The sequence below is a fragment of the Oncorhynchus gorbuscha genome, linkage group LG04, assembly GCF_021184085.1.
Source record: "Oncorhynchus gorbuscha isolate QuinsamMale2020 ecotype Even-year linkage group LG04, OgorEven_v1.0, whole genome shotgun sequence".
Lineage (NCBI taxonomy): Eukaryota > Metazoa > Chordata > Actinopteri > Salmoniformes > Salmonidae > Oncorhynchus > Oncorhynchus gorbuscha.
In genome coordinates, this window is record NC_060176.1 from 38,583,553 (window position 1) to 38,607,712 (window position 24,160).

The following is a 24,160-nucleotide window of genomic DNA, read 5'->3' on the forward strand; positions in this document are numbered from 1 at the left end:
AATTACCTTTTGATTCTCTCAGCCATTTTCCATATTTCCTTGAGAATATGGTGAAGCAGGACACCCACTTGTTGTGCAATATGTCATTCTCCATCCTACAAGAGACGGGAGGCTACAGAACTACCAAATGACACGGTTGTAGAGTTGAAATTCGTATTTCATTTAGACTGAAAGGGCTTGATGACATGATGATAGGCTTGGAATGATTATTTCTTACTTTATGGGGAGGACTGTCCTGGACTCTGGCTGTGTCTTGTGCTGAGCTCACTGCTAAAGCTTCTACTGTATAATTGACTGGTTAATAAGTAGAAGTGGCAGAATGTTCTGTCACGATACCGCCACCGGGTTCTGGAGATGTCGCTTGGCTCTCCTTTGATGCACCTCAGGATAAGAATAAGTAGCACCGTGGCAGAAGTTCTCTTATCCTGTGCTCTTCTGCATAATGTCACTGAAAAGAGTTCAACCAGTCAAACTCTGTCAACTGATAAAAAAAAAGAATAATTCCCCCAATTAATGATTCATGTTCTTAATGTTAAGTTAAGAACATGTTCTCTCTCTTGTTCTCTCTCCTACTTAACATGTAAAGTGTAATTGTACTCGTCTGCCTTCCTCTGGCTGTTTGACTACAGGGGTAATAAGCTCTCTTTCTGCGGCCTAGCTGCACAAAAGGCTTTCTGTATAGAGGAACTTGGAGATGACAATGGCACATGTTTGTATGCATCCTATCGCTGTCTGGGTGGGTGAGCATTTCGTAATGGGCACAGAATCACTTCTCTCTCTGAGGAATCAAATGAATTCAGATGGGTCTCCTCCTATTCTCTAAAAATTCAATGGGCCTCGATTGACGTTTTGCTTTCATCCCCTCAGCGAGCACTACAATTTACGCCTGTTGTTTGAGGTGCTTTCACCACGTGGTTTTGCAATAATGTCTTGAGAGATGATGATGAGCGGTATTACAAGGTGTGGGATTGATTTCCTTTTGATTTGAGGTTCAGCCGCATGGAGAGACCTGAGCACTTCAGAATCAATTCAATACAACAATGAAACTTGTGGTAAATTACATTCATTCAAGCGATCATCACTTAATAACCACAGAGTAGACAAGCTGAGAGAGCTGGCAATTAGCAGTCAATCATGCTAGTGTTAAGGATGCTGATTACCTTTCTACCTTTCTACCTGATGGGGGTGTGTTTCTCCTGTCTCTCACTGGCTGCGTTTACACAGGTGCCCAATTATGACGTTTTTGGCTCCCGAATGGATGCTGTCTAAGGCACCGCATCTCAGTGCTAGAGGCATCACTAAAGACCCTGGTTCGATTCCAGGCTGTATCACAACTGGCTGTAATTGGGAGTCCCATAGGGTGGCGCACAATTTGCCCAGCTTTGTCTGGGTTAGGTTTTGGCCGGGGTAGGCCGTCATTCTAAGTAAGATTTTGTTCTTAATGAACTTGCCTAGTTAAATAAAAAAATTGTCAAAAGATCTGATCTGATTCGTCAAAAGACCAATTGATGGCAAAAAGGTAAGAATTGGGATTCAGACGGCTGAGAAAAGAATGCTGCTGGTGGATTTATGTTGGAGCTCACGTTTTCAGTCCATGATATGGACTTTCTCTATCGGTCTCTGGCTGCGTTTACACACAGCCCAATACAACAAAAAAAATTGTGGATGAGTTTTATTGCCAAAGATCTGCTCTGATTGGTCAAAAGACCAATTAGTGGCAAAAGATCAGAATTGTCAACACAGCCTCTCTCTCTCCTTTTCCCTCTCTACCTAAAGTTGTTATCATCTCAAACCTCTACTCAGAGGTGGGTTAAAAGGCCATTACAGTAGAAGCTTTATGCGCTACTCTACAGACTAAAATGTATTAATTCTCTTAAACATCCGTCTCATCCCTCTAGCCTCCAACACAGGGGAGGATCTCCCCTAACAAGGCTCTTATGAATGGAAGCCCCTCCAAATGCCCACGCTTCATGAAGATCAAGAATGTGGAGACTGGAGTCACTTACAATGACACTCTACACCACAGCTCTAGTAAGGTACGGAACTGGCTTTTCTTCTTGTCTGGTGCTTAACTGCAACCCCCTGGAGCAAGACCTAAGCATTTAGTCATTTATCCGAACAGATAACTGCAGCGTCGGCTTGGTGTTTTTACACCAGCCTAGCTAATTGCTTCAGCAACTTATCGGACGACAGCCTACTATGTATCCCAATGAATAGGATTCTAATGGTGCATCTTCAGAAGTATAATGTATCACAGAATGTTCTGTCTAAGCCATAAAGGACAGCTGTGTGGCATGAATGCTCAGAGCCTTATGGCGAGCGGATGTAGTCAGGCGTTGGATTTGTTTTGTTTTATTTTGAACACTCTGACTCTGCTCATCACCCTCTTTTCCTTTCCCTCTTTCTCTCTTAATATATCTCTTTCTCGCTCTCTCCCTTCCATCACCTAGTCATGCTCACCGGCCATGTAATTGTGCATGTTGTTTACTTCTGGGACTCGCAACTTTAGCGAGCGTCATGTTGAATTGGATGGCTGGGTTGTTTGAGCAGAGCAAGGGGGGGGGGGGGTTTGGGACAAAACCTGACTGGCTGGACAGTGCGAGTGGGTGGCTGGTTCAGCCAGCGTGACTAGACTGCCCATTTTAGCAGCAGCGCTGTTGAGTTACTGTTAAATTTCCACTCTGGGTTTGTGCTCGGGTGACCGTTTTCTCCCTATTTCCTCCTCTGCCTCTAATCTGGCGAATGCATTAACAGCTACCCAAAGTGACGGCGCACTTCACTTATAATTGTATTCCTCTGACCACACAAAGTTGGTCTGGGTGGTGATCAGTCTCCTTTTTTTTCTGTCTCTGTCTCTGTTCCTCTTTCTTCTGGTCTCTTTCCGTTTCTTCTCCGGTCTGTGTGTTCTCTGCTCAATTGAAGGCTGCCACTATGACTCCATGACTAATTCAGCCCTTAGCAGGCACCCGGCCACTCTTTTGGGGAAAAAGCTGAGGGATGGGTTTAGACAAATGTAACTGCTCTCAGATTCGTAGACAGAGCTATAGATGCAAGGAATGACCATCCATGATATCATAATTCAAGTCTTAACCATGGTTTGAGGCGATGTTGATTGACCTTGACGCAATGCAAGCTTATATTTTGGGTTATGATGGGGTACAGTTGAACTAAGCTCATTGGGCATAAGTTATATACCCATTGATTCTTGAATAATTTGTCATTCAAAATGGATGTACCAATTTGCATATTTAATGGAATGGTAAATGAGTGGGCATCATGACGGCAGGGTAGCCTAGTGGTTAGAGCTTTGGACTAGTAACCGGAAGGTTGCAAGTTCAAATCCCTGAGCTGACAAGGTACAAATCTGTCGTTCTGCCCCTGAACAGGCAGTTAACCCACTGTTCCTAGGCTGTCATTGAAAATAAGAATTTGTTCTTAACTGACTTGCCTAGTAAAATAAAGATTAAAACATTTTTTTAAATGACATTTAAGTAAAGCACACTGACTGGTTGTTCTGACAGGACTAGGGGGGTGGGAAGCATTACTCTACTTTAGTCTTACATTAATACATCTGTAGGAGAGAGAGCGTGATAGAGGGAGAACAAGAGATGGGAGGGAGAAGTATTTTCCAGGTGTTATGGAATCCATGTGAACTGAACGAAGGACATGCGTCAGGAAACCACAAGGACATGCAGTGCTTTATGTCATCAGAGCCTTGACGTGATGTCATCCACATTGCCTTTCAGTTGCCGCTCTGCACTGAATGTGTGTGTTTCGGGTCCATCATGACACCTAGCCAGGGGAGCCGCAAGCCAGACGAATCTCGAACCAAAGAGGAGCTGCTGCCGCTGGCTACTGACTTCATAGACCAGTACTACACCAGCATCAAAAGGTAATGAAGTTACACTTACCATATACTTTAGCTACTTTAATAACCTTTGGATGTACTTGCCTGCATCCCTCGTTGCAAACATTCCCATCAGTAGTACAAATGCCATTTTGTTTTTCCTCACATACATTTTATTTAAATATTACTCTAAATGTGTTATTTTAGAGTATTTCTCTCTGTGCTTCTCATGCATCTGTGTACAATGTTTTGATAAAATTTTATTTGTCACATACACACGGTTAGCAGATGTTAATGCGAGCATAGCGAAATGCATGTGCTTCTAGTTCTGACCATGCAGTAATATCTAACAAATAATCGAACCTAACAACTTAACAACAACTACTGTCTATACACAAAAGTGTAAAGGAATGAATAAGAGTATGTACTTAAAAATATATGAATGAGTGATAGCCGAACGGCATAGGCAAGATGCAGTAGATGGTATAGAGTACAGTATATACATATGAGATGAGTAATGTATGGTATGTAAACATTATATAAAGTGGCATTGTTTAAAGTGGCTAGCGATACATTTATTACATCAATTTTCCATTATTAAAGTGGCTAGAGTTGAGTCAGTATGTTGGCAGCAGCCACTCAATGTTAGTGATGGCTGTTTAACAATCTGAGACATAAGCTGTTTTTCAGTCTCTCGGTCCCAGCTTCGATGCACCTGTACTGACTTCACCTTCTGGATGATAGCGGGGTGAACAGGCAGTAGCTCGGGTTGTTGTTGTCCTTGATTATCTTTTTTGGCCTTCCTGTGACTTCGGGTGGTGTAGGTGTCATGGAGGGCAGGTAGTGCAGACCTCACTACCCTCTGGAGAGCCTTGCGGTTGTGGGCGGAGCAGTTGCCGTACCAGGCGGTGATACAGATTGTGCATCTGTAAAAGTTTGTGTTTTTGGTGACAAGCCGAATTTCATCAGCCTCCTGAGGTTGAAGAGGCGCTGCCGCGCCTTCTTCACCATGCTGTCTGTATGGGTTGACCATTTCAGTTTATCCGTGATGTGTACGCCGAGGAACTTCTCCACTACTGTCCCGTCGATGTGGATAGGGGGGCTGCTCCCTCTGCTGTTTCCTGAAGTCCACGATCATCTACTTTGTTTTGTTGACATTGAGTCTTTATTTTCCTGACACCGCACTCCGAGGGCCCTCACCTCCTCCCCGTAGGCCCACTTCGTTGTTGATAATCAAGCCTACCACTGTAGTGATGCAAGAAATACTCGAAATCCAGTTCTTTTTACATGTCCTTTGTGTTACTTCTCTCTGTCCTCGTGGCTGTGTGCATCAGGTTTGGCTCGAAGGCCCACGTAGACCGGCTGGAGGAGGTGACTAGGGAGCTTGAGGCCTCAGGGACGTACCAGCTGAAGGACACTGAGCTGATCTATGGAGCCAAGCACGCCTGGAGGAACGCTGCCCGCTGTGTAGGACGCATTCAGTGGTCCAAACTACAAGTAGGAAACTCAGATTAAATGCGCTGTGTAGGCAGAATTCAGTGGTCTAAGCTATAGGTCAGAAACTCGATGCTCAATGTTAAAGTAACTGCCCATTGTTTACTGATTTTTATTAAATATGACCTATAATTACATACAATATAAGTGAGGTGAAGTTTCCCTTCCAATTTAAAAAAAATTAAGTATGTTAAAGATGCACTATTCAAAAGCACTCCTCCATATCCTGGTTGCTCAAATTCTAATAGTTAGGCTAATTTCAGTTTATGTGAAAAATCAAGCAAGCATAGTGTAGAGAATCATTGTACCATCTAAACCACTGTGAAATACATTTTCCATAACCGGAAATAAGACGCAGAAACCAAAGCACAGGAAACGTTAGAAATGGCACACCTAGAATAGATCTACCTTGCTTTCAATGAAATGACAGATCTATAACTAATTTCTATGTGAATTTGGTTGGGTTACCCAAAAAAGCAACATATTGCAGCTTTAAAAATTCTGTGTTGGAATGGTGTGGGCGTACGTACCCCAACAACAGAATGGTGTGGATGTATACCAGTCATAAAAAATATCCATGCAAGGAGACTACTGATTGGCCAGCTCATTCTCCTCAGGGAGATGACATGTTCTATGAGAAAATGGCTGTTTGAGGTGTGGTTTTTGAAGTGTTTTTATTGTTTCAAATGTATGCTTTGGCCACATAAGTTGACAACATTATTTGGGTATGAGTTAACAGAATATAAACTTTTAAAGTGAGATTTTCACTGGGCAGTCGATTTAAAATAAAATCTTCCTAAGCCAATATGATATCAAGTATGATAAACTTTGCAAATCAACTTGGCTGGAGGATCACAACACATTCCCCACCTCTCGTCATGATCCGTGTAATCTTCATGATCTGTGTAATATAGCAATATCTGTGACGAATGTGCACTGAATTCTAAAAGTTCAAATAAATGCATTGCAGAGTGATGTTTCACTATTTCAAGAACATATTGTCTGTGATGTCGCTACACACGTTGATGGAGGCAGGCCAGGCATTGCAGGTCAAGCGTTAGTAGTGAAACAGTCAAATAAACGCTGATGATGAAAGTGATATCTAAGGGGAATCAAATCACGCTGTTGTGGAGTATGCCGCTATTCAATTTTTTCCCCCCTAACGATATAGTGTAAATGACAACATGCTTTCACTGAGGTCCTTGGAGTCTTTGTGTTGAGTTGTTTTATGAGTGACTAAGACCTTCAGGTCAAAGCATTGCACTCAAACTGTGGTAGCATTTAGTATCCCACCGGGCACAGACGTCAACGTTTAGTTTTGATTTACATTTAGTTGAACAAATGTAGTCAGTTTTCCACGTTAATTTAATGTCCTCACATTGATGGTGGGTTAAAATGACGTGGAAACAACTGTGATTCAACCAGTTTTTGCCCAGCGGGATCTTTATTTCATTACATGTTTTTCTAACAGGTATTTGATGCCAGAGACTGCACAACGGCTCATGGAATGTACAATTACATCTGCAACCACATCAAGTATGCCACTAACAAAGGCAACCTGAGGTGAGTCGGCACTGCTCTGTCTATCCCCGTGACTTTTACTCAATGTTGTCTTTCTGTGTCATTTCCTCTGCTCGTCTGGTCTGTCACCCTCTTCTCTTTGTCCAGTTTCTCTTTCTGTTTTACCTTTCCCCCCTCCCTTTCTGTCACCTTGAACCTCCCTCTTTCTGTCTGTTCCTCTATGTTCCCTGTCAATGTCAACGGCGTCACTCTAGTCTGGTTGACTACTCCCAGCCAGGATCAGTCCTTCATATGTCCAATACAGCTGTGCCAAGCCTAAACACACGTCATGACACCACGTCTTTACTCCCCAATGAGTAAACATCATAGGAGAGAGGGGGTTAGTTGGCCCCACTTTGGTTTTAGGAAAGCATACACAAAAGGGCAGAAACAGATTTTCACTAAGTCAAATTCATTTGTTATACAGTGGTTCTTCCTATAAAAGTTGTCGTACTGCAGCACACCTTGCGGGCTGCCGCAGAATTCTATAACACGTTATTTGTCAGCCATTGTTGCCGTTAATGCTAGTTTGACCACCAGAGGACATATTTGAGAAGCATTTGACAGTCTTTAATATTGGCTGTACTAGAGAATTTAAATCCTTTTTTTTTGTAAGAAAATAGTATATGGGATTGATTTTTAAGAAATGTTGCTTAATTAAAAAATAAACCCTCTGGGTTTTACAACGTGACCGGTTGGGAGTAGGCTACAGAACTAAGAGCAAAATAATCCTAACGTTTCTACACCCAAATTGTAGTCTAACCAATACCCAAACAGAGAAAAAACATCATTGATTAAGCAAGACCATTCCCCGTGCTTGTCTCAGAGCAGTGCAAAATGGTACTGAAATAGTTGACCACACACGGGTAGGCTATTGCTTCAAATCATATTGTTTATCTTCAATATGCTTTAAATGCCACAATGACGCAAATAATTGAACACACATAATTTTTAACTCTGAGAAGGGTAATAGGAGGTGATCTGCACTGCATATTAAACTGACATTCTTATTGATATATTCCACACGTTACTGTGTTTTGATGCTCTCTCTCTCGCACATGCACTTGCTGTCTTGACCTCTGAATGCTCGGCTTTGAAAAGCCAACTGACATGTACTCCTAAGGTGCTGTCCGGTTGCACCTTCTATAACCACTGTTTGTATTATTTGACCCTGCTGGTCATCTATGAATGTTTGAACAGCTTGAAAAATTATCTAGCCTTTATGGCCATGTACTCTTATCTCCAACCTGTTTGCATTTAAGTATAACTTTTGTATGACTGACGCCTTTAGTGAGAGGTCTAATGCTTTAATATTGAATCATTTCTGCCCTCCGAATTCATATTCATTATATAAATAGGCCCATGTGCACCTTGATATTGGGGGTGCACCATGTGGCCGTGCCTAAAGGGGAAAGGGGGGATTGAGCCGGTCGGGCACAACCCAGGCGAAAAGGAGATGCGGGGATCCGAGCTCGGGCGAGAGCCGAAGCCACCCTCCCGGCCCAGAACCCCGCGCAGAGGGAAGGGAGAAGCGGAGGGCATGGGGCCCCTACCCTACCCAGTCCTCAGAGTCATAGATACTCCAGCCATTTACCCGTGCTCCATTGGTCTGTTTCGCTTGATGGCCTTCCAATCTGCACTTGTTAGATGGCCCTCCAACTTGCAATTCTACGGTTATGTGTTCCCTTTCTTGGAGTGTGTCTTATTGCCCGTTTTACTCTCGTCCTGGGCTTATAGATCGAATCAATCCTTCATCAGGTGAATCGCAACATGATGGCTAAAGCGATTGAATTCATGAATGCATTTGAATGTTTTTAATATTGTGATAGTGAAGAGCAAAATTCCTCTCAAGAGCATCAACATTATAGTTAATAATAATAATAATATATGCCATTTAGCAGACGCTTTTATCCAAAGCGACTTACAGTCATGTGTGCATACATTCTTACACCAACTGGTAGGCTAATCATTGTACAACATGGTAAGAGATCTTGGGAAGGCAGTTACCCATCTACATACACCTTTCTTCACCTCAATCTCTAAATTAAAATACTGGCAGATACATAAGATCCTTGCACAGTAGTATATCTAATTCAATTTAGAGGATTCTAAATGAATATCTAAGGGTTTTTTATAGAATAATGCAGGGGTAATTAAACTGTTTAAAAATGTATATGTTTATTAAGTCGTCTTGCTTGTCTCAGAGCAGTGCGAAACGGTGCTAAAATAGTTGACCACACGCGGGTAGGCTTTTGCTTGTTGGGGGGATTTTCACACTTGCAGTAGCTGGGCTATTAAAGTAATCGTTGGATAACAGATTGGCTCTCGGCGCTCAATTAGCACGTTACTGTGTGTATCAAGAGATATGCTGGACCCTATGTCAGAGTTGTTTTTGGGACCACATCGTGTCTATTGTCCTGCTAATAGCCGTTGTGAAAAACAAATGTTTGAAAAAAGAAATTTCCACTTGCCTCTTCCATTCATTTTGAAAGAGTATTTTCCAGTAAGCAACAATTTGTTTACCTTCATTAGCCTACTTTGTTCCAAAATTTCCAGTCATTCAGTGATATTTATTCCCATAGTAATTAGTTCCATTTTATTACACAGTATGCCTACACATTGATAGGCTATATAAAACATTTTTTTTAAAGAAAATCCACTGAGGCCTCCCGAGTGGCGCAGTGGTCAAAGGCACTTTATTTTTTAAATGCACTGAAACCAAAATACCTTTTAAGTTTTGGTGATCAGCTCAGGCTCATTTCCATGTCTTCTGGTGGTTATAGTCCTAAACATGGAACGGGTAGCACCATAAAAAGAGTCTGGCTCTATAACTGTCTGTAAGCCGGAAAAGGGTGTTCTCGGACCAAAACACACTGCCGCCCAGATTTGCATTACAAAGGAGGGCATAAACTGGGTCAAGATGCAAGCAGAGTAAGTAAACCTTTTATGTAGTAAAATAAAGGTTAAATAAATGAAAGACCTACAACACCAACGGTAGGCCTACAGTATTTCTAAAAAATATATTTTCGACATGTTGGTCTCCTGATTTTAAACTCGATCGAACTTGTTTAGCATCAACTGAAAACATTAATCTGTAACTCCCCCAAGCCTACAGCCCTTTTTGATATTGTCTGGCATGCCTTTCCAAAAAAATGTAATATTTTTTATATAATTTAAATAGGTTGTTCTCAACCTGACTCTCCTCTTATTTTAGTTAAAGACCGTGCTTATTTGAGACCAAAACTAGCGATCAATTGTAGGGTCGTGACTTTTTATAATCGCTTATACAGTATTTTACATTTTTCACGATCAGAAAATGTTGGTGCCAAGGCTATACGACTGCACCATCAACTTGATTATTTAGCAAACACCACTTGCTGAATATATTCAGTCAACACATATATTTTAAGAATATCTTGGAATATAATTGAACATGTTAGTTTCTCTTAGAATAAAAACATTAGCTTACAGCTTCGTCTGACCAAGTAGAAACAACGTGTATTTATTTCCGGTGTGCGTGCAGGACAGAGGAATAGCAATTCTTACACTATTGTTCTAAATTCAATCACCTTCATCCATCATTCAGTTAAAATATTCCCCATCCCGGATTCATGACAAAATTAGCATAACAATGGACATAAATATCCCTAGAAAATATTCCTATTCATGAAAATCACAAATGAAATATATTGAGACACAGCTTAGCCTTTTGTTAATCACCCTGTCATCTCAGATTTTCAAAATATGCTTTACAGCCAAAGCTAGACAAGCATTTGTGTAAGTTTATCGATAGCCTAGCATAGCATTATACCTTGCTAGCATGCAAGCAACCTTGTCACAAATAGAAAAGCAATCAAATTAAATTGTTTGCCTTTGAACTTCGGATGTTTTCACTCACAAGACTCCCAGATAGCCAAAGTTCATTTTTTCCCAAAGTATTATTTTTGTAGGTGAAATAGCCCCGTTTGTTCTTCACGTTTGGCTGAGAAATCGCCCGGAAAATGCAGTCACGAAAACGGCTAAAAATATTCCAAATTAGCTCCATAATATCGAACGAAACATGGCAAATGTTGTTTATAATCAATCCTCAAGGTGTTTTTCTAATATCTATTCGATAATATATCCGTCGGGACAATTGGTTTTTTAGTAGGACCGATTGGAAAAATGGCTACCTCTCTATTTTACGCGAGAATCACTCTGAGAGCCATCAGGTGACCACTTACACAATGTAGCCGCTTACGGGTATTCTTCAACATAAATGCGTAAACTACGTCACAATGCTGTAGACACCTTGGGGAATACGTAGAAAAAGTAATCTGGTTGATAGCCCATTCACTGCTCAATAGGGACGCATTGGAACGCAGAGCTTTCAAAACAGGAGGCACTTCCGGATTGGATTTTTCTCAGGCTTTCGCCTGCAATATCAGTTCTGTTATTCTCACAGACAATATTTTTACAGTTTTGGAAACTTTAGAGTGTTTTCTATCCTAAGCATCTTGTCCTGACAAAATATCCCGTTTAAAACGGGAACTTTTTATTTCCAAAAATGAAAATACTGCCCCTAGAGTCGCAACGGGTTCATTGAAATTCAATTTTGAAGTCGTGCACAATTATCAGTTTCTATTTGGTTTATCGCCCATTCATTGTCATTTAGCGCCTTGGGGCCCAAAAGCATAATCAGTGCTATAACTCCCCCTTGCTCCAGACCAAGCAGTGACGCATGGTAACGTACTAAACCACAAATGACCTCTTAAGTGCCGTGGCATAATCTCAAAACTTTTAATTGAGTAACCACTGTAGGTTTCCTGATGCTATAAACCGAGCATCAAAGTGCATCCTTGTAGCTCTGTGGACTAATATAGTAAAATAGTTTGTCTTTGGGTTAGCTGAGCAAATGGCCACTGTCGTGATTTGACATTAACATTAATCTGAAGATTAATCTTTACCTAAATATTTTTAATTGTTACCAGATTTTAAATGAATCATGTAACAATTAACTCATTAGGATCTGGGGCACCATGAGAGCAGTTCTATAAAGAGTTACCATCTCACAAATTAAACTTTTAAACTCTTTTACCTATCACATCTAACAGTCAACTTATTAATCATAACCTTGTATCATATCATCATTCTGAACAGTTGTAACCTCCTTGCATCTGCAAAAACGTGGAAACATCCCTGTCCCAGACAACTGGTGAATAAATGGAAGGCTAAGTGATATTGAACAGGGATATCTATATCAGAATGTAGGCATACATTTATGATATACCACAGCCCAATTCCATTAATTAAACCTACCATCACCCACTATCACAGGACACTATCACTCACTTACCCCAAGGCGGTTCAACTTACCCTGTCCCTATGCTCAATTTAGCCCATAAGTTGTGCCAAGAGACCGCTTTTTTATGGACAAGCTATGTTTTCAAAACACATGTTTTACATGAATTCTGATTATTTTCAGGGATACAAGACATCCTGAAATATGTAGTTATCTTTCTTAGAAAGAATGATGATTTCCCTTGACGTAGTGGTGCTGAATGTAAAAAATGGCTCAACATACCCCACTCTTCCCTACTGTATGTGTCTGACTCATCACTGCACTGAGTTAGTCACATCACATTCCCAAAGACTGCTGATGCTGTACATCAAATAATACTTAGCCACTGTAAGCATGTAACAGAAGGCTGATGGCATATCAGTTTGCTCTTAAGCCTCTGTCGGGTTTGTGTACGGCATAACAACAAATGAAGGAGTTGGCTGAAGCACAAACTGATCTGCAGCCAGGCTGCTTCTGCTTAGATTCAGACCCCAAAACAATTTGAGTTTTATATAGTAAATTCTCCTCTCATTCTTTGGGCTTGTATTGACTATAGAGGACACTAGTTTCTCCTCTGTAAGGCAAGCATAGAGATTGGTGCCCAGAGATATTTGGGTCCTTTGGGACGAAGACTTACAGCCAGATTAGTAGAATCAACCCTTTTGCCCAGTCATGGCATTAGCTTAACCCAACAGGATAGGTTCAAGTAGTGGGGGACTAAAGGTAACTGAGCTTTGGCCCTGTCAGACTTCCTAGCCTGCCTTACCCACGACCTCCTAAATTAAACTGCCCTAAACCATTAGATGCTATGTGGTTGGGTAGACATTCATTTGTTTCATTGCTAATCTATAGATACTGTCTTTAAACTCTCGTCATTTAAACTTTCTCTCTCTGGGGGCTGGTGGGTTATTTCTATCCAGATCTGCCATTACCATATTTCCTCAGAGGACAGATGGCAAGCGCGACTTCCGGGTATGGAACACACAGCTGATTCGCTATGCCGGTTACAAGCAGCCCGATGGTCAGATTCTGGGAGACCCAGCCAGCGTGGAATTCACTGAGGTAGAGTAAAAAGACCCTGGTCACTGTTATTCAAAGTGAATTATTGTTCGTAACAGCATGGAATATGTGTCCCTCGTGGGATTTGAATCCTCAAACTTTGCCTTGTCAGGTTCAACCCACTGAACCACTTACAGTAGATCACAAAACCTGAGTGTGTTCAATGTCTTTATATAGCATGCCTCCGAGCAAGGCCAAAGCTCTGACTAAAACTGGAGTGGAAACCACCAAACAGGAGTTACACATCTACTTTAGTGAGTCCACGTAAAATGTTTATTAAATGTTTTGGTTACTAGATCTGCATCCAGCAGGGCTGGAAGGCTCCCAAGGGTCGATTCGACGTGCTGCCCCTCCTGCTGCAATCCAATGGGAACGACCCAGAGCTGTTTGAGATCCCTCAAGACCTTATTCTGGAGGTGCAGATCACCCATCCCAAGTGAGTTAGACCACACACACACACACGCATACACGTCCAAGTTTCATAACAGTGATACAGGAACAGAGGCTGGGTTGGGGTGTGTTCCAATTGTCACGCTAACATACCACTAACATACCACACAGACACACACTCGCAATGTCACCAGTCTTCAGGCACAGGGGGAGTTTCATCCCCTGCATATGGCATCCTCTATCAAACAAGCTCCCAGAACTGTCCTTCGCCACCCCCCATCTCCCCCTGCATCAGTTTAGTTGGCCTCAACTCTGTTGCCATGAAGCTGATGGCTCTCTGCTACTGCGTAGACTGTCCCCCATGGGCAACTCCGAGCCTGTGTAGCACCAGGTAGATGGATGTAGGGCCAGTAATTTCAGAAGTGATTGCAGGTGTTTTTGCTGTGAGCATGTGATAATGTTAGTTTTGGCTGCGCTCCTGTACTTCTTGGCTGTGTATCTATTAACTACAGTGTAGGAGCAAATTGCCTTGTAGAACAATACACTCCACATCACAGTAGGCAGATATCTAGAATCTCTTGGAGAAATCCTTTGTACATGCATTTCTTTGTACATGCATACAGTATTTTCTTTCCCTTGACGTGCTATACAAACCTTCAATATCAGAATGTAAGCTTTGTCACTAATCTCTTCCCACGGCTTTTTGCAGTTTGTTGTCATGAATCTTGTCCTGGAGGCACAACTGAGTGATTTCCGCTTAGATAGGCCAACTGCAAAGTCAAAATGGGCTATATTGTAAAAACGTAGCAGTGTGGTTTAAAGTCAGATTTGATGACTGGCTGTGCCAACTACTGGCCGCTTTGCAGAGCTGCCTCCAGAACAAGATCCATGGTAATATGTCTGTTATGCAGGTGAATGAGGACCCAAAAGCGACTTGGCGAAAACAGAGTTTTTAATCCAGTAAAGATACTTTACAAAACAAAAGGCATAATACTACTCGTAAAGACGAGAACAGACTGGAGACTTGATCAAGAACTGCAGGTTGCCTCGGGAAGGCACTTGAACCTAGCAGACTCAGACACCTGCTCACCACGCAGCATCTGAGGGAAACACGACACGACAGGGCAATACATAGACACAGCACGGTGAATTATAGACAAGGATCCGACAGGGCAGGAACGGAAAACAAGGAGAGAAATAGGGACTCTAATCAGGGAAAAGGATCGGGAACAGGTGTGGGAAGACTAAATGATTGATTAGGGGAATAGGAACAGCTGGGAGCAGGAACGGAACGATAGAGAGAAGAGAGAGCGAGAGAGTGAGAGAGGGAGGGGGAGAGAGAGGGATAGAAAGAGGGAAAGAACCTAATAAGACCAGCAGAGGGAAACGAATAGAAGGGGAAGCACAGGGACAAGACATGATAATCAATGACAAAACATGACAATGTCGGCTTTTCACCTTGATAAGAATGCACTTTTACATCGATTCAGAATGTAAAATGTTCAACTCTTAGCAGTATAGAATTGTTGAGATGGAAGCACCTTGAGTTGAACAACAGGAGCCAAGTCAGCTTCAATTAAAGCTGTATATAATATGTACCCTTAAACATCCTCTACATACCTTGAAAACGAACCTATTTATTTGAATCAATTAGTCAAGATATGTCACATTCACCATCACTCCTCCAAAGTTTGACTGTTCATTTGAACGTATCTCTTTGTCTTTCTATGCTTGTGCATACAGGTATGATTGGTTCAAGGACTTGAATCTGAAGTGGTACAGCCTACCTGCTGTATCTAGCATGCTGCTAGAGGTGGGGGGGCTGGAATTCACCGCCTGTCCGTTCAGTGGCTGGTACATGGGTACAGAGATCGGAGTCAGGGACTTCTGTGACAGCTCTCGTTACAACATCTTGGAGGTATTATGATCATTTTCTAAAGCATTTCTAAACATTTCTAAGCATCCCTTTGGTGGTTGGTACATTGGCACCGAGATTGGTGTCAGGGACTTTAACAGCTCTCGTTACAATGGTTAAATGCCACTATTTTGACATTCTAATGAGAGGTATTACATGAGGTATTAGTGGTTACATATGTTATGCATGGGGTTTCGAAGGGAATTTGCAAGAGTTGTGAGTGGACTTTTTACTATACAATTTACTATGATAGAAGTAAATCTAGAATCTATAATATGTTTTACTGTAATCTGTTAGGGCTTTTAAATAAATGTTATGATACGTCTTCAATACTTACCAGTGTGGCGGATTAATCTGATACCATGACAGCATACATGCAGAGTTAACATTCATCACTTGTACTTTCAATATTCATGCAATAGGTTTCCATAACACATCAAAATATACCAAACAATATACCAAACATTAAGAACACCTGCTCTTTCCATGACAAACTAACCAGCTGAAAGCTATGATCCCTTATGGAGGTCACTTGTTCAATCTTCTTCAATCAGTGTAGATGAAGGGGAGGAGACGGGTTAAAGATGGATTTTTTTTAAACCTTGAGACATGGATTGTGTATGTGTGCCATTCAGAGGGTGAATGGACGAGACAAAATATTTGAGTGCCTTTGAATGGGGTATGTGTAACGGCGTTCGTCTGTTGTAAGAAGAGAGTCGGACCGAAATGCAGCGTGTAGGTTACTCATGACTTTAATGAAAGAATTGCGGTACATGAAATAACTGAAACTAAATACAAAAACAACAGAACGAAAGTGAAACTAATTACAGCCTATCTGGTGACACAACACAGAGACAGGAACAAACACCCACAAAATACAAAGCGAACTCAGGCTACCTAAATACGGTTCCCAATCCGAGACAACGAGAATCATCTAACTCCAATTGAGAACCGCCTCAGGCAGCCAAGCCTTACTAGACACACCCCTAATCATACACAATCCCAATGCTAATAAAACCCCAATACGAAACACAACATATAAACCCATGTCACACCCTGGCCTACCCAAACATATAACAAAAACACAAAATACAATGACCAAGGCGTGACAGTATGGTGGTAGGTGCCAGGCGCACCAGTTTATGTCAAGAACTGCAACGCTGCTGGGTTTTTCATGGTCCAGAGTTTCCCGTCTGTATCAAGAATAGTCCACCACCCAAAGAACATGCAGCCAACTTGACAACTGTGGGAAGCATTGGCCTCAACATGGGCCAGCATCCCTGTGGAACACTTTAGACACCTTGTAGAGTCTATGCCCTGAATAATTGAGTCTCTGTTCTGAGAGCAAAAGGGGGGGGTGTATAATATTTTAATTAATTTTAATTATTTTATTTGTTTGATATCAAAATGGATAGTTTTCTTGGAAGCAGCAAGTCTTCACTCTATTGTTGGTCTGACGATATCTTGTCTTTTCACAAACTGTATGCTGTAGCACGGTGACTAGAGCATTGTCAAGCTTAGAGGCTGTAGATATAATACGTGGATAAAATATGTACGGATCTGGTTGTGCTGTTGGTATTCAGCCAACGTTTTAGCATAACCATTATAATGGCGGTAATATTTTGTTTTCAGTTCCCAGGCGTAGAGTAACTTGAGCTGTTCTCAGTCATTTCCCCTCGTCTCATGTTCCCATCTCAAGCCCCATGCACTCCCTTCTGCTAAATGCAGGTTTACCCATATACAAAATTATGATATTGTGAGCTACTATGGTAAATGTTCTTATTTTTTGATGCAGAATATGAGGCACTTCTAAAAGGGTTGTTTATTTTAATTTGAATGTCTCCATTTTTAGAACATTTCTCAATTTCTAGAATGTAAAATTATGTCTTTAGGGTATTCGGGCTAATTGTGAAATGTGATTTGATACTGACTGCAACCACTTACCCGTCACTCAGGATAACCTAATCACAACCTGCTCACATGAGGGATAACATTAGTTGCTTGTCTTCTATATACTGTATTGGATTGTCCATTTTCTATGTAGCTTTACAAACATCAGGACTTACCTGTCACAGGTTTTTCACACTAGTTTACTTGAAGGATAATGTTGAATGCTTATCTTCAATGTAACAGTGAATACGATCGCATTTTGTGAACAGCGATAAGAAGAGTAAAATGTCACCCTAATTGAAATCTCACTTATCCTGTTTGTGCCTTCTGGCAGATAAGGCAGAGACATGATCTCTCCACTTCTGATGGTCTAAAGCTTGTTTGGCAGTATGGCCCCAACTTAGCTTCAGTTCTTTCAATTATCTGTCACCGTGGGGATAAACCAGAATTTTTCAAAGTACCTCGAATAACCAATCATACCCGTCTGTTCGAGACAGACTGGTCGATTTGCGAATGAGGGAGCCCCTAACCTCATATTAATGAGCCACTCGCCTGCCCTCTGGTCATTTTCACCTCTCTTCCTCACAGAACAGTTATACTTAGCTCTCTTCAGCACGGCTCGATGGGTTTTCCTGTAACTTTTCAGTGCCATTAAGGTTACACCGCCGAGTGCAGGGTTATCTTTATTGTTGGGTGACTTCACCAAAAGGAACAGTTTTGCTTCAGGTAGGAATTTGCTTCACCGCTTTTATTCCTTCATCTCCTGTTGTAGCTAGCATCACACTGCTAGCTGCTGAGACTTGGATAGCTTAGCTGCAAGGCTTAGCTAACCTGGCTAGCTCTCGGCAAGGCTAGCTATCCTACCGACTAGCTAATCTACCTGGAAGGGTAGAATTACTAGTTTGCTCGTACGTTTTGTTAAACCCTCCACCGGCGTTGAGTAGACTGTCCATCCTAGCATCACTGCTTATTGGTCGAGAGCCACTCTTTTGTTTGTAAGAGCAATAGCTTCCTTTGGATAACTTTGTGCTAACTAGCTATGCTACCAGCCCATGTGGTGATCGCCAGCTATGTTCACATTGTTTACAGGATTAGCTTATCCTGATAGCACTGTGCTAACTAGCTAGGCTTCTAGCCCAAGTGGCGAACGCTAGTCTCTTTTCCCTTTGTTCTCGGATTAGCTGTTTCTTGGAATCATGGAACCTGCTAACTCGGCCCAGTGGGTACCAAGCAAGGCCCCTGTACAAGCACAATCTTGTCAATGCAGGGTGACCATTTTAGGTAAGGACACACTCCCTGTATGTCGTCTGCCTGGGTGTCTAACACGCGGAAGCAGTGTTCAGTGCCATGCATCCATTGTGTGTATTCTTTGCTGTGAACACCCTCTGCCGTAGAGTGCACAGAGCAGCCCAATGTGGTTCGTCCCACTCTTAACTCAAGCGATGAGACTGCCTCGCAGACCCATCCCTCATGGGCTGGCATCATGATGGCTACCCCAAGGAATTTCACCGACTTTTCCAGGGCTTGGCCCCAGGAGAAGGGGGGGCTCTTCATCGACTAGACAGCAGCGAAGGACGAGGGGCAAGCCGCTCTTCCCCTATAGCGGAGCATCAATGGCATATGGCAAACTCCTCATAGCTATCCCCAGCTTGCCTTGGGAAGATAAATGCAATTGGTATACACCTTTAAGAGGCACGGTCCAAACCAGACTTGTGTGTTTTTAGGCCACCTTTACTCCACACACAGAGACGCGTACACTGCTCTCCCAAGCCCTACATTTGGCAAATCTGACCATAACTATCCTCCTGCTTACAAGCAAAAACTAAAGCAGGAAGTACCAGTGACTCGCTCAATACGGAAGTGGTCCGACGATGCAGATGCTACACTACTGTTTTTCTAGCACAGACTGGAATATGTTCCGTTCATCCAATGGCATTGAGGAGTATTGACGTTGTCCCCACAGTGACCATACGTACATGTCCCAACCAGAAGCCATTGATTACAGGCAACATCCTCACCAAGCTAAAAAGCTAAAGCTGCCTCTTACAAGGAGCAGGACACTAATCTGGACACTTATAATAAATCCTGCTATACCCTCAGATGAACCATAAACAGGCAAAGTGTCAATATTGGACTAAGATTGAATCCGACTACACCGGCTCTGCAGTTCGTCAGATGTGGGTTTTCAAACTATTACGGACTACAAAGGGAAACCCAGACGTGATTTTCCCAGTGACGCGAGCCTACCAGCGGAGCTAAATGCCTTTTATGTTCGCTTCGAGGCAAGAAACACTGAAGCATGCATGAGAGCTGTTCCGGATGACTGTGATCACACTCTCCATAGCCGGTGTGAGCAAGACCTTTAAACGGGTCAACATTCACAAGTCAGAGGGGCCAGACGGATTGCCAGGGCGTGTACTCCGAGCATGCACGGACCAACTGGCAAGTGTCTTCACTGACATTTTCAACCTCTCCCTGACTGAGTCTGTAATAACATGTTTCAAGCAGACCACCAGTCCCTGTACCCAAGAGTAACCTGCCCAAATGACTAACCAACCCGTAGCACTCACGTCGGTAGCCATGAAGTGCTTTGAAAGACTGGTTATGGCTCACAGCACCATCATCCCGGAAATCCTAGGGCCACTCCAATTCACATACCGCCCCAACAGATCCACAGATGACGCAATCTCAATCGCAGTCCATACTGCCCTTTCCCACCTGGACAAAAGGAACACGTATGTGAGAATGCTGTTCATTGACTACAGCTCAGCGTTAAACACCATAGTGCCCACAAACTCATCACTAAGCTAAGGACCCTGGGACTAAACACCTCCCTCTGCAACAGGATCCTGGATTTGGTAAGGGTAGGCAACAACATATCTGCCACGCTGATCTTCAACACCGGTTCCCCTCAGGGGTGTGTGCTTATTCCCCTCCTGTACTCCCTGTTCACCCTTGATTGCTTGGCCAAGCATGACTCCAACACCGTCAGTTTGCTGATGACACAACAGTGGTAGGCCTGATCACCGACAACAATGAGACCGCCTATATGGAGGAGGTAAAAGACCTGTCAGTGGTGTGCCAGGCCAACAATGTCTCCCTCACTGTGAGCAAGACAAAGGATATGATCGTGGACTACAGGAAAAGGAGGGCTGAAAAGGCCCCCATTTACATCGATAGGGCTGAAGTGGAGCGGGTCGAGAGTTTCAACTTCCTTGGTGTCCACATCACCAACAAACTATCATGGTCCAAACATACCAAGACAGTCATGAAAAGGGCACGACAACAACTTTTTCCCCCTCAGGAGAATGAAATAATTTGTCATGGGTCCCCAGATCCCTCAAAGTTCTACAGCTGCAGCATCGAGAGCATCCTGACCGGTTGCATCACCACCTGGTATGGCAATTGCTCGGTATCTGACTGTATGGCGCTACAGAGGGTAGTGCGTACCGCCCAGTACATAATTGGGGATTCGCTTCCTGCCATCCAGGACCTACAGTGGTTCCTCCTTTAAAAGTTGCGAGCTTGCACCGCGGGACTTAGAGGTACCCTGCGTCATGGCTTCATTGCACCAGACCACCACAAGGGGTAGTTAGAGCACTCATTATGCATTTGGGTCCCAAGGTTTTTATATGACCAATCATATTGAGTGGTTCCAATGACGAATTTTGATGAGAGCTTTCCTTGTGGCGTTCTTCAACAAAGGTGGCTGACAAAACATTACGGTGGAACCAGATGTAAGTTGTTATAACATCATAATGAGTCAAGCAAAACATTTACAATTGAGAGGAATATGTTAGTTAATGTAGAGACAAAAGTTTGTGCATATTCCTTTGTCATTAAGTTAATTTACGCAAATCACTATTTAGCAAGTTATCTGACTAGCTAACATTAGCCAGCTAGCTAGTGTTAGGAGAATGAATTTGTAATTCGTGTTTAATGTTTTTGGGACTCCTGAGAACCAGCAAACCAGGCTGTTATCTTGTGAAAAGGTGGATGTAAAGAATCTAGCTAGCTAAAGCATTTACTGCAAATGAAATGTACAATTGTGTAAGCTTGCCTTGCAATGCAGTTGAAGTAACATAGCTAGCTAACTATTTACTTGATTATTGTGTAGTGGAGGATAAAAATAACTATGCCTATGGATGTGTAGCTAGCTACAGTATGTAACCATTCTGTGTATGGACCCTAAAACGTTAGATTGGTATGAATATTAGTTCAGAACCTATGAACCTCAGCTATTATTGTTGTTGTATCAACTTCAAGTCTGAATGGCATTAATGAAGCCTATGGATAGAGTAGAATATAATAACTGTATTGTGCCAAGGATGCAAGTCCTATATACACATGTACTGTAGTTATTACCACGCATGAGATTCCCACATTGTAGCCTGTACATTGAATATATTCACTGATCATGTACTCTTCCTTGGCAAATAAAGGTGCGATTCAGGTATGAATCTCTGAGACATTATTTTTCAGTCATATCAAACACCATTATTTGAATGATGCTGTGTCTGCTTGTATGTATTACAATTATACACTTCAACAGTGTTTACCGCTCCTGGGACATCAATGATTACACATGGTAACTATGCAATAGACTAGAAACATGATTGATTTGTATACATATATACAGAAAAAAAACTATGCATATCTAACTCCCTTCATCTGCATTAATCTGAGGACACAGGATATTAGTTCAATGAGATACTTAATTTTAACCAGTGGAGAATGTGAAACCCTTTATTGAAAGAAGTTCATTTTCCAGGTGTTATAAATGCATTATAATAATTGTAATATTATAAATACAAGTTCATTCTGTACTTCAATGCACATATGGTGTGCATTTTAAAACGAGGAAGAAAGATGAGGTGGGGAGAGAGGTAAGAACAGCAGCAGACAGCATGTGATTCATGAATTACAGTGCTTCCCCAATATTCTCTCAGTTCATCACAATTGCAGTGTCTCCTAACCAGCCTTGGGTCCCCAGTTGGCCCGAAGGTTACCTTAAGTGCGGGTGAGGTGGCGATGACGGGACTGGCTTCCTCTCTCACATCAAAACATACCTGCAGACGAGAGAGCATGATTAAGCCTTTTTTTAAATGTATTCTAACACGGTCAGTCAACTTAAATCAGGAGGTGAAATGCAAAACTGACATTGGGTCATTAACTCTGGGACTACTACATCTCTGTCTATATTTCAATGTAAAGCATCTCTTTAATAATACTTCCTTTTGACCCGACCAAGTGACATCTCACCTATGATCATGCTGTGCCCTCTGTGTCAGCCAGTTCAGATGTGGGAAGGGTTCACCAAAACAGCTGATATAACCTAGATGATTTAGGGAGAAGGGGAGAGGGATGAACATGTACAACAAGACAGGCAGAGATGGAGAAAAAGAACACAGAACAGTTTAATTACCTCTGGTTGTGGACACTTTTGCCAGCAATAAAGCTTCCACCGCCTGTTTCTCAGAGAGTGAACATCTGGCAATATCTACATTTTCGACCCCTTGGTCAGCTCACTCTGAAAGTAAAGAAAACAGAGATATGAAAACAATAACTGAGATATGACCGTTCAATCTAAAGCAGCAGCTGTCATTTTTAGGATACGTCAATACAGCCCAGTGCTGCTTACCCGAGATGCCATCTTCGTAGGTGTCCGCTTTGACTTCCTTTGTGTCGGAAGAAAGTTGCTTTCAGAACAGTTATTTTTTATTGAAAATAAAAAAGGTTTTGCTCTCGACAAAAAGACACAAATGTACCTCCATAGCATATAACAATTTGCCTGTGAATAACCACACCTTCATACAAACCTGCTACAGTATGGAGGATTTGAGACGCACAACCGAAAATGCTGCCATATCCTGCAAGCACGCCCACAAGCGGGCCACTCAGGAGTAGAATGATGATGTGTGGAAGAGGGAAAGGAATGCGATATGAACAGCAATTTGTTGGGGAGCAGGGCTAATAGCTGAACAATAGACTATTCAAGCTTTACTAAAGAATAGTCTAATAGCCGAGCTAGGTGTGAACCACCCCCCCCCCCCTCCTATCACAGACCAGATTTGCCCTAACGACCAAGGGGTAACTTTCTACTCAATGTCATAAAGTAATGACTTTTCAAATAAGTTACCTTGCACGTTATGTTGGCTGACAATTTGTTAGCTACGTTGTCTTTACGAACCACATAGCATATCATTACAACAGTACATCTTCAAATAATATTTTTGTACGAATCTCCTTGCAAATTATTTTGCCGAAGATTGTATCTCCGCCAGGCTGGGCAACCTGAGCTTTTGCTATCTCAAAAATATGTTAGCTAGCTACCTAACGTTAGTAGTTCTAAATCAAACTTGCCAGTATATTTCCATCCCTAACTATAACTTTCCGACAAGATAGAACTCCCAAAGGGGGTGGGGTTAGCCTGCAGAGTTCTGTCTTACTCTCCAGGTCTGTGCCCAAACAATTTGAGTTTCTATTTTTTTTAATCCACCTTGCTAGAAACAAGTCACTCACCGTTGCCGCTTGCTATAGACCACCTTTTGCCCCCAGCTGTGCCCTGGACACCATATGTGAATTGATTGCCCCCGTCGATCTTCAGAGCTTGTGCTGTTAGATGACCTCAATCTCACACAAATGATCAATGAACCTACCAGGAACAACCACAAATCCGTAAACA

The 24,160-nt window shown here is 42.3% G+C and overlaps 1 protein-coding gene across 3 annotated transcripts in view; it reads left to right on the top strand.

Moving 5' to 3' along the window:
- nos1 (nitric oxide synthase 1 (neuronal)) overlaps positions 1-24,160 on the top strand; it is a 67,137-nt gene that overhangs the window by 13,788 nt on the left and 29,189 nt on the right. For all 3 annotated transcript variants that reach the window (XM_046346741.1, XM_046346742.1, XM_046346743.1), the window contains 7 exons: positions 1,899-2,036; positions 3,747-3,892; positions 5,182-5,344; positions 6,813-6,904; positions 13,142-13,283; positions 13,577-13,716; positions 15,414-15,588. In XM_046346741.1, the coding sequence (XP_046202697.1) occupies positions 1,899-2,036; positions 3,747-3,892; positions 5,182-5,344; positions 6,813-6,904; positions 13,142-13,283; positions 13,577-13,716; positions 15,414-15,588 (996 nt within the window). The remainder of the gene's footprint in view (positions 1-1,898; positions 2,037-3,746; positions 3,893-5,181; positions 5,345-6,812; positions 6,905-13,141; positions 13,284-13,576; positions 13,717-15,413; positions 15,589-24,160) is intronic.